The sequence below is a fragment of the Rattus norvegicus genome, chromosome 16 (genome assembly GCF_036323735.1).
Source record: "Rattus norvegicus strain BN/NHsdMcwi chromosome 16, GRCr8, whole genome shotgun sequence".
NCBI lineage: Eukaryota > Metazoa > Chordata > Mammalia > Rodentia > Muridae > Rattus > Rattus norvegicus.
Genome location: NC_086034.1, coordinates 76,403,879 through 76,417,930, shown reverse-complemented (window position 1 = coordinate 76,417,930; position 14,052 = coordinate 76,403,879). Strand labels below are relative to the sequence as shown.

The following is a 14,052-nucleotide window of genomic DNA, read 5'->3' as shown; positions in this document are numbered from 1 at the left end:
ATTAACTTGTTCCAAATCTATTTTTCTTTTCCAATTACAAACATGGTTGTAAAGTATGGAGGCTCGCTGGACTCCTTTTCTTCTAATCTATGCCACCCTCACTACTCTACAAGGGAGGGGCACATTCTATTCTTTTTTATTGGATATTTTTACATTCTACTCTTAATTCTAACTTTATCATGCCCTTCTAGACAAATAACTTAAACCATCTCCTTAAACTTAATCAACTACCCTAACTTGCTAAAACTAAATCAGACCCAGAATTCTGTAAAATCAATTCATCTATCTGTTATTATTCTATAAAAATTCATCTCCATATCGGTGTGTAGGAAGACTGCCCAGTAGAGTAGGTCGTCTCCAGAACGCTCACTGCAGCTTCTCTGAGTAGCATGTCTCTCCAAGTCTGGTGACTTGTCCCAGATCCTAATTTGCTAATGGAAGAGCAGACATTGGGCTATTCCTCTCCTAAGCACTCCTTTCCATCTCCATGACATGATGCTTTATTTGACTAGTCTGGAGCTCAATGTTCCCTTAAAGCTGGAGTCGTAACTTTACATGCAGAAGATGTTACTAAATATACAACACATGGTGTTATATTTACAAATATTCCAGATAGGAACAAAAAATGTAAACATTTTAGTTAGTAGCACAGAACATTTTGGTTTGCAACTGGTGAGAACTTTCATTTAAAGTTTATGCTCATAAAGGGCTTTTGTTTTGTTGAGTTCATAACATGTTGGGGGGGGATGTGTGATTGATTTAATTTTACTTTTATAGGAGCACAGTTAAGAAATTTGTGCATTTCCTTGTGTCCTCAGTTGCCTTCAGGTATGTGAATGTCTAACAGAAGTAATTAATATCTATGACATTTTAATTTTAAAAGCTTAATGAGACAGGACCTCCAAAAACCAAGACAGAATGAAGTAAAAGAATGTCCATTGTCAATGTCACTAATTAGCTCATGAATCCACACTTAATGTGGTCTAATCTGTCTTAGAAGTTCGGTTAAAACTGAACATTAAGATGAACAAAGAAATAACCTTTGCTCAAAACTAAATCATCACATATTAATATTTTCTTACTCAGAAATGTAAAAAAGTGAAGCATGTACTCTGTAAGTGTAAATCCTATAATTGTAAGCTAAATCTTCTATACACTCAAAATTACTCACTCCCAAAACTGTTTTACTTAGATTTCTTTTCTACATGATGACTTAGATTTATATGATGTAATTACTTCCTTTAAAATTAATAATTTATATGTGTATGATGCTTTACCTATTAGTGTAGGTGTGTGTACATGTATTTGCAGGTGTGTGTATCTGTGTGTGTGTATAACTATGTGCGTATGTGTGTCTCTGTGTGTGTCTGTATCTGTTTGTGTGTGTATGTTTGCATGTGTGTGTGGTGTGTTTGTTTTTATGTCTCTGTGTGTATCTGTATGTGTTTGTCTCTCTGTGCGTATGTCTGAGTGACTGTATGTTTGTCTGACTCTGTGTGTATGTATGTGTGTGTGGTGTGTTTGTGTGTGTATGTCTGTGTGTCTGTGTGTGTATTCTTTTGTGTGTGTATGTGTATGCCTCTGTGTTTATGTTTGTGTGTGTGTCTGTTTCTGTGTACAAAAGGCTACAGATATACATTGGGTATCTTCGGTATCTTGTCATTTTATTCTTTTTAAATATGGCCTCCCATTGGACATAGTGCTCACTGATTAAGCTAGGTTGACTGGTCAATGAGCTCCAGGGACCCTTCTGTTTCTGCCTCCCTAGAGCTGGGGCTACAGGTGCTGTACTGCTCCAAACATGGCATAGGTGCTGAGGATGGACCTCAGGTCTTCAAACTTGAGTGACAGGTGTTTGACTACTGAGCTATCCTGCTAATTCCAAAAATTAATAATATTTCAATTGTCTAGTTGATAAAAGAAAAAATCTTTAAAGTTGAATTGATTCATCTGGTAGTTTAGGGAAATAGTGAATTTATAAGGAGGGTTTTTTTTCCTTTGAAAGTATGCAAGAAAAGGTGTAGGGACACTTAAGAATTCAAGTAATCATGCAAATATTTATGGGATTGAATTCTTTCTCATGCGTCCACCCTGTGAGCAGGATCCATGTGTGCACCCATGAGTATAATTAATCGGGTTTTTTTAAAAAATTTCACTGAGAAAAACTTCTTACTGGTTACAGCATTTTTAAAGGGAATATAATACCCATGTTTTCACTCCCTTTTGTTGCTAAAGTCTTAAATATATTTGAATAAATGTGATTTAATTTATTTTGAGAAATTTGTAGAACCTCCTTAATGAATTCTGAGCATTTACAGAGTTTATACCAAGAAGCTTGCGATTTTAATTCAGATTTGTTGTTCTAGCTTGGAGCACTAAATCACATCCGTAGTAGGGAGGGGCTTGGTGACACTTTACCTCCTAACCACTACTTGTATTTGGTGAAAACTGAACTTTCTTTTAAAGATCCTAGAGGAACATTGTTCTGTCTTCCATAGGACAATTTAGGTCTAAATAAGGACTTTGGGAACATCTGGCCATTGGCTTTAATATTGTGTAACTATGGAGGTAACATCTCCACTCTATTTGTTTCTTTTAGAATATTTGGAATACTCCTGATCTTTCTGGATGTATTTCTTGTGGCTATCGATCTACATGCCACTGAAAAGAATATTTATATTCCTTTGGAATATCGGGCCATTTCTTTAGCTATTGCTTTATTTTTCCTTGTGGATGTTCTTCTCCGAGTGTATGTAGAAGGGTAAGTGCGAATTCTTTTTCGTTTAAGCATAAAGCTATTTCTGTAGTGAGATGAGAAGTATTCTATAAGAACTGTCAGATCAGCTCAAACAGTGGGTCCTTCTTCATCCAAATAATTCCCCTTGTAGGTATGTTCCACAGAAAAAGCAATAATCTAAAACCAGTTCTATGTGGAGTGGCTTTATCACAGCTATCGTCGTGACCCTACTTTACGATTTATTGTACATGATTCCACAATTGCTGAAACTTAAATGGGCTTCAAGGATGAGGCAGGCAGCCCCTGTGTGTATATGTACGTGAATAAGAGGAGCATGAGTGCAATGTACACATGTTAATATTCGATTGACTCAAATTACAAATACAATTTGTAGACACATTAAAGAATACATCACATATTATTCATACTTCAAAGGAAACAAAAGCTTTAATTATAGTGCAGAAGAATCCAGAGGCATATTCTTCCCAATAACAACATTTACCATAAAACCGACAATTGACCTCTACTTACTGGTTTTCCAAGCAGATGGGTGGGTGAGTCACGCCTTGAGGTTGGATTGCTCTGCGAGTTAGGCATATGTTCTCCAGCTTCATTTTATTCTCAGAGCATCCCAGAGTGCAGTCTCTCCACTTTCCTACAATTTCTTTTTATCTTCATGCCCATTTTTGAGTACGGACAATTGTCTACTGCCCAGTTTCTTGGTGTCTAAAGAGGACTCTCTCAACATTTTCTTCAGTGATTTAGCCCTTGGTAAAGTGCCCGTGCTTCTGTGAATCATCTCTCAGCCATACTCCTCTTAGGAACCCTAATGAAACTCAGACCACAAAACAGACTCAAAACTAGAAGGGGGCCAGGTGGGAGGAGGAAGGCATTAGCAGGAGGCAGAAACAAGAGGGTGTAACGGGGGTGAATATGGGCAAAATATTTTATTCACATGTATTAGGAGACAAAATGAAGTCTATTATTTGTATAATTTACATTAAGAAATTACGTTAAGAAATCCCTTATCATATTGGAAAACATCAATCTAAAAATAGATGCCATCTCAGAATCAGAAGAAGCTTTTCTTTTTTTTTTTTTTTTTTTTTTTTGGTTCTTTTTTTCGGAGCTGGGGACCGAACCCAGGGCCTTGTGCTTCCTAGGTAAGGGCTCTACCACTGAGCTAAATCCCCAGCCCCAGAAGAAGCTTTTCTATAAGAGACCAATGCTCATGCCTGAAGGAAGTCTGTCTCTGCCCTAGGCAGACCACATCAGTTCATTGAAACCCCAGAATACGTAAAAAGCCAGATCCTGAGTCTAAAATTGTTGAGCCCTCTCCATCTCTGGGTTCTTTTTATACACTCTCCCACCTGCAGTTTCTCTAAGTTCCATATTCAGCTTTTCTCACCAGCAAGACACCGCACCTCACGCCCCTCCTTACATAGGAGAAGGCAGTGATGGCCTCTTGTTCAGTGGTTTAGTCCTGCTCCTTACTTACCAAGTATGAATTGCTATCCAGACCCTTTTAGATAGTTAGATAGATGATAGATAGATAGATAGATAGATAGATAGATAGATAGATAGGGAATAGATTTGAACCCACTAGAGTTATGTGTTTGAATGTTTGATCTACAGGGAGTGGCCTTGTTGGAGTAGGTGTGTCAAGACAAGGGTGGACTTTGAAAGCAGCATAAAAGATGGTCTCCCAGCTGCCAGCAGAGGAGAGCTGTGTCACTAAATAGCTCTACCCCAGCATGGCTGATGACCCTCAAAGTCTACACAGCTAAGCCTCAAGTCCAGCCAACCTTCATATCCTATAAAACATACATACTGGGGACAGAATTACGTGCAGCTGATAGGGTGGGGACCATGGGACAGTAAGTGGGTTAGAATCTCGAGAGAGTGTAAAACAACACACCCAATTCTTCCTGGGACTGCCAATAGGGCTGAATATAGAGCTCTTCATGAATAACTTGTGCTCCAAAACCTTGATGTCTCCCCACTCCAGGAGACAGCGTTATTTCTCTGACGTGCTGAACACCCTAGATGCTGTTGTCATCGGCGTGACTGTGCTCGTGGCTGTCATTTATACACTTTATGACAAACAGTTTCTCAGAAATATTCCAAGGTACGAAATATACAGCTTGCCTCCCAAGCCTCCCCTTCCGTTCTTCTGGGTTGATTCCCTTATTTTGTTGAATTTTCCTGGTTTTATTTAATATTTTAACTTTGAACTCTCTGGTTATATACCAGGTGAGTGGTTTAAAAGTGAAACTTCCACATACTTTGAAACTAAAAGATGCTGGCATTTAGGGTTCACCTAAGGTATACCTCTAAGAATCTTTAGCTAAATAAAAGAGAACATACAAAGGTGGGGGGGGGAGACTAGACTCAACAGCTCTGACATCAGTTTTTAATCTTACAATCATCTATACATTCCCATTTGTGCTTCAACCACAAATGCCTTATGTGTAAAGTTCTATAGTCCTGGGCTCTCCCTAGCATGTGTATAATTGGAATGACTCCATTGAAGGTGTGTAAAGGGCAGCAAACACAGCCGGAAGCTGGGAGGTGACAGACAGGCGGCTGTGAGGAAGGGTTTGCAGTGTAGCTGTATAGAAACTGTATAGAGAACTCCGGTGAAGTCTGAGCTCTTAGGATCCATGAGGAGAGTTCCCTCTTCCTCACCTGATCCTTCTTCCTCACTCTCACCCTCCTATTGACTGTGGCGATGTGGAAAGAAGAACATGTGTGTGCTGGGACGAAGATGGGGAGGTATCATTTGTCAAATAAGGGTTTCTCTTGGTACTCTAACTCCCAGGACTTCAATCCAGGATTCAAGTGAATGTGCTGGGTGTTAGAGCCTAAGCTCTCTCTCCATAGCCACCTGGGAGGCACTGAATTACTGGCCCCAGGGTCTATTATCCCGTGCTTTATTTTTATTATTTATTTTTATTTTATATGTATGGGTGTCTTGCCTGCGTGTGTGTATCTGTGTGTGTGTGTGTGTGTGTGTGTGTGTGTGTGTGTGTGTGTGTGTGTGTGTGCCACATGTGAACAGTGCCTGCAGAGACTACAAAAGGGCATTGGGTCCCCTGGAACTGGAATTGCAGATGGTTCTTAGCTGCCATGTGAGTTCTGGGGTTCAGACCCCAGTCCTATGCAACAGCAACAAGTGCTCTTCACTGCTGAGCCATCCCTCCAGTCCACACCCTGTGCTTTAAAGAGCTTTTCCAGGCAGCTTGTTCATGTGGCCTCAAATTAAGAACCTAGTGTTTCGGAACAGCAGTTCTTGCCATTGGTATTTTTGATGACAGGAGAAACACCAGCTTACTTGGTCAGTATTTCAGTCTGTTTTCAGTTTGTCTTTACCAATTAGTGCTTTCCTTTCCTGCTTACTGATACAAACAACACAGGCGATAACAGATACACACACAGACACACAGACATACACACACTCTCTCTCACTCTCTCTCTCTCTCTCTCTCTCTCTCACACACACACCCTCTCTCTCTCTCCCACACACACACATACACACACACCCTCTCTCTCTCACACACACACATACACACACATACACACACACACACACACACACACCCTCTCTCTCTCTCTCACACTCTCTCTCTCTCTCTCTCTCTCTCTCTCTCTCTCTCTCTCTGTCTGTCTCTCCCTCACACACACACGCACACGGAAGGAAAAGAAAAAAAAAGAAAGAAAACCACTCATGCTAAACCACAAATGCTGAGCCTGTCTTTCCCCAAACAGCGTTATTGACATTTTAGGCCAGAAAATTCTGGAAGAGGATGCCGTTCACGATGAGGTGTTTATCAACGCCCCCTGCCTGTATACACTAGGTATAGTAGCAACACGCCAAAATAATATCATGGCAATCAAAAATGGCTCTAGACATTGCCCGTTGTCTTCTGCGTGGGGGTAAAACAATACCGTTGTGGCGGAGAACCACACCATCCCTAACTGAATACAGAACTGGAAGAATAGATCATGTAGAGTAACCTGCCAGTCATGCACAGGGTCTTGGCTTTGGCCCAGAGCACCTCCAGAAATAAAGAAATCACTAGTTAAAAAAAATTGTTAAACCTAATCCATATTGACCCAACATTCTGTTTTTTGTAGCAAAAAAGTGGATTTCTAAACCTTTTACCTATACATTGATTTAGACTGGCAGTCTTACTTCGGCCTCTGCGACTGCTCATCCTGGTAAGAATTTTGCAGCTGGCCCATCAGAAGCGACAACTGGAAAAGCTGACTCGGCAGCTGGTGAGTGGCAGGCAGCACATTGTTTGGGCTGTGTTTCCGGGAAATACGTGTGAAGTCTGTAGACATGTGTACGCAATGTTCTTTTTTCCTGTTAATTTATGATCTCCCAATTCAGGTTTCGGGTAACAAGCGACGCTACAAGAAGGATGGCTTCGACCTGGACCTCACTTACGTCACTGGTTGGTGAAATGTACCCGCCAGTGTTGTTCATAAAATCTTTGTATTTTGCTTATGAGTGATAGGTACCACATTCTCCTTTATTTCTGCCACCATATTACTTTAAGGCATTCTTTATCTACGAGCACATATGTCACCGTGGCAGTGTGACCAGGACAACAGAAGTATCTGTTCATGTCCTTTCAAACTAGAGCTACCTGATTGTGGTACAGGAGGTAGGATGGGTTATTGCTAGAAATATTTTTGGTTGAATTTTCATTTATTTGGCTCTGGCATTTAATCTTGGTCCCAAGGGTCCCAAGAGTCTTTGTAATCTTCTTACAACTCCAGAAACTGAGGTGTCTACTCTGTTGACCTCAGATTTCCTGAGTCACATGGGCGCCAAACACGAAGGGACTTGCTGCCTTTACTGGAGCCCAGGCTGGCTTGTTGGTTGGTTTGTTTGGTTGGTTGGTTGTTTGGTTGGTTAGTTGGTTGTTTGGTTGGTTGGTTTGGTTTGGTTTGGTTTGGTTTGGTTTGGTTTAGTTTGGTTGGTTGGTTGTTTGGTTGGGTTGGGTTGGTTTGGTTTAGTTTGCTTGGTTGGTGGGTTGGGCTGGTTGGTTGATTTGGTTTGTTTGGTTTGGTTGGCTGGTTGGTTGGGTTGGTTGGTTTGGGTTGGTTGGTTGGTTAGTAGGTTGGTTGATTTGGTTTGGTTGGCTGGTTGGTTTGGTTGGCTGGTTGGTTGGGTTGGTTGGTTTGGGTTGGTTGGTTGGTTAGTTGATTTGGTTTGGTTGGTTGGTTTGGTTGACTGGTTGGTTGGGTTGGTTGGTTTGGGTTGGTTGGTTGGTTAGTTTGGTTTGGCTTGTTTGTTTGGTTTGGTTTTGTTGGCTGGTTGATTGGGATGGTTGGCTGGTTTGGTTGGTTTGGTTTGGTTTGGTTTGGTTTGGTTGACTGGTTGGTTGGGTTGTTGACTGGTTTGGGCTGGTTGGTTGGTTTTGGTTTGGTTCATTGTTTGGTTGGCTGGTTTGTGTTGGTTGGTTGGTTAGTTGGTTGGTTGGTTGGTTTGGTTCATTGGTTGGTTGGTTTGGTTTGTTTGGTTTGGTTGGCTGGTTTGGTTGGGTTGGCTGGTTGGTTTGGTTTGGTTTGCTAAAGAAAAGAAATTATAGTCCCATTGACAAAATGGGAGACTTAGACCAACAAAAATCTATGGCCCAGGGATGAACCAACTGAATCTGAAGATAACTGTATCAGTTTAATAGTTAATATTATATTGGATAATTTAATGTTTTTTATCATTTTGATTATTGTGAGAATGTGTTATTTCTTCTATTCTGAATGTTATTTTTTTTATAAAAAAGGGGGAATTTCATTATATGTAGATGAAAGTTTTGTTTGCTGCATTGTCTCTCTCATGATACTCATTAGAGTGATTACTTTGACTTCCAGAGCGCATTATTGCCATGTCATTTCCATCATCTGGAAGGGAGTCCTTCTATAGAAATCCAATTAAGGTAAGGCTATTCCCACAGCTGGTGCTCACTGCTCAGTGAGTGTATGCTGGAGTCAGAGGCTTGGCACAAACGACCTTCGTATTCTTGCCAAGGCTGTTCTTTCAGTCAGAACTCACAATTGGTTGTCATCAGTTTGCCCTTGGTATTTATAAACCACTCACGAATTTTACTGGCTTACACCACGACTTTTTAAACTCATCATACAGTGGCTTATTGGTTTGTATTGGGCTTAACTATGTGGTTCTAGTGAACCAGGACAGGACTGCCTGTCCTGGACAGGACAGCTAGTCCCTCATACATCGGTGGGCAACTACAGAGTCATCTGAGATTTCCCAGTCCTCAGTGGCTTGGCTACATGGCTCTGTATGATATCTGTTCTTAAAGTCAGATTCCTCTGTTCAGCCCAACCAGGCCAAAGTGCAGCCTTCACATACCGACAACAACAAGGGTTATGAAACAGCACTGACAAGAGCCTGCTATTTAGGACTCATACTAAACCCTCCTATGGTTGCCTCTGCCATTCTAGTAAACCAAGCGAGTTACAAAGCCAGGCTTGATGAAGGGAACTAAAAATAGAGTTTCTCTCTTGCTGGGAGGATCTGCAAGGCATCGTGGTTATGTTTTTGCAATCGTGTCAGAAGGAAGTAAGAAAATGCTATATTATAAGTAAGATAGACATTCCTTTTTAAAAAAAAACTAATTCACCCTTTAAGAATGTCATTGATACAGTGTATTTTGAGCATCTGTAACCCCATTCCCCTTTCTAAGTTCCACAGAATCCGCCCCCCAACAAATTCTCTCAACCTCACGTCCCCTTGCTTGTTATGTGTTAATAACCCATTGCACTTGATTAGAGCTTTACACAGTGTGGCCATCCACTAGAGTGGGCAAACTATCAGAAACCACACTCTCAAAGGGAGAAAAAAAACCCTCCCCAAGCAGTCATTAACTCCCAGTAGCTCCTCAGTGGAGCTCACTGTGCCCCTCCCTCACCCACACTCAGGTTGACCAGTTTCATTTTGTGCAGATAGCCACAGCTAGTATGACCTCAAGAGTAGAGCCACAACATCGTGTCCGGAAGACAAGCATTTCTCGGCAACCCCCATCCTCCAACCCTTTCTTTCTGACCTTCCTTCCATGATGAATTTTGTGTGTGTGAGAGAGGTATGGGAGGTGTGGGGGTGGAGAGAGGAGGGTTGTACAGATGTCCCATCCAGGGTTAAAAATTTACAGTCACTTATTTTCAGCACTTTGACCAGTGATGAAAGTCCCAACGTTTAGCAGAGCAGCATTTTGCAAATGGTAACTTCTGTGAATAGGAAAGGTCATTTTTCTTTAAGTGACACTGGATACGTCAACCACACCCCAGGGCAGGCCTCATGCTCTGAGTGGTTGGCCAACACAAAACAGACTCCATGTTCCCTGGCAGCTTTTTTCTTTGTTTTTAAATTAATTTTAAAGAGATAGATAGAACATGAAGTTGGGTGAGTAGGAAAGGGGAAGATCTAGGAAGAGTTGAGGGATGGAAAAGAATACAATAAAATACATACTGTAAGAAATGATGAAAGAATAAATTCAGTTATTAGGTGGGTCGTGATTATATTTACATTAGTATATCTTTATAATTATTAAAGTATACATTAACTTGAATGGATCTTAAATTTGTACCTTAATGAAACTGTGTGTACCTTATCAAGATATTAAGAAGTATCTTTTTGTCAGTATCCTAACGTACTAGATGTAATCATTATTTTTAATTCTGTCACCAGTCTTTCGTCAATTTCACATAAGTGTTATCATATCATACATCCTTTGTAACTGGCTTTTTATCCTCAAAATTATACAGATTCACCCAATAGTATTATAAATAAAATAACAGTTCTTAAAAAAAAATAACATCACTATCAGGACATAGAAAATACAACCACTTAGGAAATCATTCAGTTACAAACTACCTCACAGAGTCAGTGAACACTCTGTCGGCTACAAAAATCCACATTATAGGAACTTCAAAATTATAATTATCAACAAGTATAGCTGAAGAAATAAATATAAACTGGACACCCATATTGGCTTTTTCACAAACTCTTAAAGTCAATTTTTGGTTGAGATCTCATTATTAACTACTTATCAAAAGATGTAAAGAGAAAAGCCCAAAAATAACAAAATGGTGCATTCACAAAACAAAGTAAATACAATTCTTGTCTATAGGAAAACCTTTCTTTAAAGGTTTTCTGAGAAGACATTTGGTAAAACTCTCCTGGAGGCGACATTTATTTTCATTGTAGATAAGCCCCGGTCTGTGAGGCTTGCATCCTCCTTCCTTGAGAAACTCCATGTCGGCTTAGCACATCTGTTGTCTTTGTTTAGCTCATGCTTAGACAGTCACCTTGGTGAGACTTCATGGGCATAGCTTCTGATGTTGCTAAGAAACAACCTCACCGCAAACGCCCTGATCCTCTCGCTCTTACAATGTCTCCTCCCCCTTTTCTGCGATGTTCCCTGAGCTTTACCCACGGAGCCGTATTGTAGGTATATCAGTTGGCACTGTGCACCACAATTCCGAAATTCTGTTCATTGTAGCTTATTTTGTAGTGGTCTCCACCTGCTGCAAAGTGAAGTTTCCTTGATGAGAGGCCGAGCCGACGTTCACCCGTGTGGATTCGGACACATATTTAGGGCATAGCTAGAGATTAGGCGGGATTAGTAAAGTAGCAGTTATAGACCCTCCTCCAGGATCTATGACTTCAGGAGCTCTGATACATTGGCTAGGTTTCCACTTCCAAGCTTGGTTTCCATCTTGTCGAGAGGTCTTAAGTCTACTTAGGGAGCTGTTGGTTACCATCCAGATGTGGGTACCACTGTTGCCCTGTTAAGGTGGCCATGTTGGTCGCTGTTATGGTTGCTATGCGTCATAGCTGCGTAGGACTTTTGGTTGATTTTTCTCCTTTGCAAGCGTGTGTGGCTTCCATAGGCACAAGATTGTGTCATGAAAATCATCACAGAGAGGGCCTTCATGTCACTGTCATACCAGTTTGAATGCGTAAATTTGGAAATATTGAGGTTAGACTCCATACAAATACAAAAATGTCAACGAAGCATGTTCATTCATATTTAAATCACTTCCCAGAATTCCACTTTTACGTGCTTCATGGAGAGCACATCCTTTGATAGATGATACTGTTTTACAGTAGACTAAGCTAGTAACTGAGTTAACTACAGTCTGCTTAAATCAAGTCGCTTTTCTTTTTATAAAACTAGTTCCAATTTAGCCATATTTAACACTACCTAGCTAGTTACCAATTAAATAATAATAATAATAATAATAAAACCAAAAACAAAACCCTTCATTTAGCTGAGAATCAAAACAAAAGCATTACTTAAATGATCTCTATAAGTTTCTATCAATTATTAAATTGTTATCTCCTTGGCTATTAATTGACAGTTATTGATTCCTTTACTGTTTTAATCCAAGCATCCAAAGACAATCAATTTTCATAAAATGCATAGGGTATACGCTATCCAAAAGTCACCTCTACTGGTTGGATGACAACACAGTCTCAGAGGCAGGCAAGCCTGACCTACAAAACAAGTTCAGGATAGCCAGGGCTACACGAAAGGAAGGAGAAAGAAAGGGAAAGAAAGGTAGGAAGGGAAACAGGGAGGGAAGAAACAGGGAAGGAAAGGAAGGGAGGGAGGGAGGGAAACAGGGAGGGAGGAAACAAAGAAGGAAAGGAAGGGAGGGAGGGAAACAGGGAGGGAGGAAACAAAGAAGGAAAGGAAGGAGGGAAGGGAGGTTATATTACAGGGTTATATTTTGACTGACATTGAAGATGCAAAACATAGGATAAATGTTCTCTTTAAAATCTTTATTGTGGCCCATAGAATCAACTAAGCAGGGCCCATAGAGGCTCGCAGAGACTGAACTGACAATCACAGACCTTGTATGATTCTGACCTAAGTTCCTAGCATATATTAGGTTTGTATAACTTGGTGTTCTTGAGAGACTCCTAACAGTGGGATGGGGGTGTCTCTTACTCTTCTATCACCTCTTGGGATTCTTTTCCTCCTACCTGGTCGCCTCAGCCAGCCTTGATATGAGGGCTTGTGCCTAATCTTATCATAACTTGTTCTGATGTATTCTGTTGATGTCCCTGAGAGGTTTGCTCATTTCAGAAGGGAAATGGAGGAGGAGTAGACCTGGGGAAAGGTATGGGGATGGGGTGCTGGGAAGAGGGGAGGTGGGGAAAGTTGTCATTGTTGTCCGGATATAGTGTAAGAATATGTTTTTTAAAATGGTCTTTATCCAGAAAAATATTACATTTAATGTTCACATCAGATGTCTGTAAGACCTGCTTATGTACATCCCATTTAATTCATGAAACTGAAAAGTACTTTTTAAAATTTTGTCAGTTTTTCTTCCGGGTACAGCTGACAGGTAAAACTTCATGCTTGTGATGCACGATGTAAACTTTGGTAATATATGTGTTATTAGATACATTTATATATATTTATATATTTATATATATAATACATGTGTTATATCTACTTAAATTAATTAATACATCCTCACACTGGTTATTTAAAAATCTTAATATTGTGTTTCTGCAGTGTGTGTGTATGTGTGTGTGTGTGTGTGTGTGTGTGTGTGTGTGTGTGCACATGTGTGCTTATGTGTATGGAGGCTGGAGGACAGCTGTGAGTGTTGATCATCAAATACCATCCACTTTGTTCTTGAGACAGTCTGTCAGTAGTTTGGAGCCCAGCAAGGAGGCTAGGCTGGCCAGCCAATGAGCCTCAGGGATGTGCCTGTCTCCATTTTCCAATGCTGTGGGGGAGAAGCATTTAACCACGTTCAGCCTTTTAATGTGGCTTTGGAGGGAATCCCACTTAGTTTCTCATGCTTCGAAAGCAAGCCTTTTACAGACAGAACTATCTCCCCAACCTGAGGGTAAATTTTCATAACCCTGAAGTTTATTGACAAATGGTCCGTGCTGCCTTTTAGTAGCTAAAATGTTCCAGATGTGGAATCCAGAGGTTAGCAAGCAAACAGAGGCTACAGTGAAAGCACCCACACTTTCAGTCACTGTTGCCACCTCAAGAAGAGACACTGTAACATTTGTTGCTTCTACAGCAAGGGATGCACTGTCTAGGTAGAGGGAGGGTTTGGCTTAGGTGTAGAAACATAAAAATGGAGTTGTTGCAATAAGAGTTTCAAAGAGGACTGTTATTTCTTCTGCTTTCCCAACTGAAGGAAAACTTTCAAGGGTTGTAGGAAGCCACACAAAGGCTCGGCTACTGCGAACATCTGCCTGTACTTTACCTACAGTCCTAACACCTTCTAAACTACCTTGGAATGTTTGGCCT

General features: G+C 40.6%; 1 protein-coding gene across 7 annotated transcripts in view; it reads left to right on the top strand.

The window, feature by feature from the left end:
* The window catches only part of Tpte2 (transmembrane phosphoinositide 3-phosphatase and tensin homolog 2), a 94,335-nt gene that overhangs the window by 37,734 nt on the left and 42,549 nt on the right, over nucleotides 1-14,052 (top strand). For all 7 annotated transcript variants that reach the window (XM_039094736.2, XM_017600201.3, XM_063275620.1 and 4 more), the window contains 6 exons: nucleotides 778-828; nucleotides 2,600-2,761; nucleotides 4,746-4,865; nucleotides 6,919-7,018; nucleotides 7,134-7,197; nucleotides 8,621-8,685. In XM_039094736.2, the coding sequence (XP_038950664.1) occupies nucleotides 778-828; nucleotides 2,600-2,761; nucleotides 4,746-4,865; nucleotides 6,919-7,018; nucleotides 7,134-7,197; nucleotides 8,621-8,685 (562 nt within the window). The remainder of the gene's footprint in view (nucleotides 1-777; nucleotides 829-2,599; nucleotides 2,762-4,745; nucleotides 4,866-6,918; nucleotides 7,019-7,133; nucleotides 7,198-8,620; nucleotides 8,686-14,052) is intronic.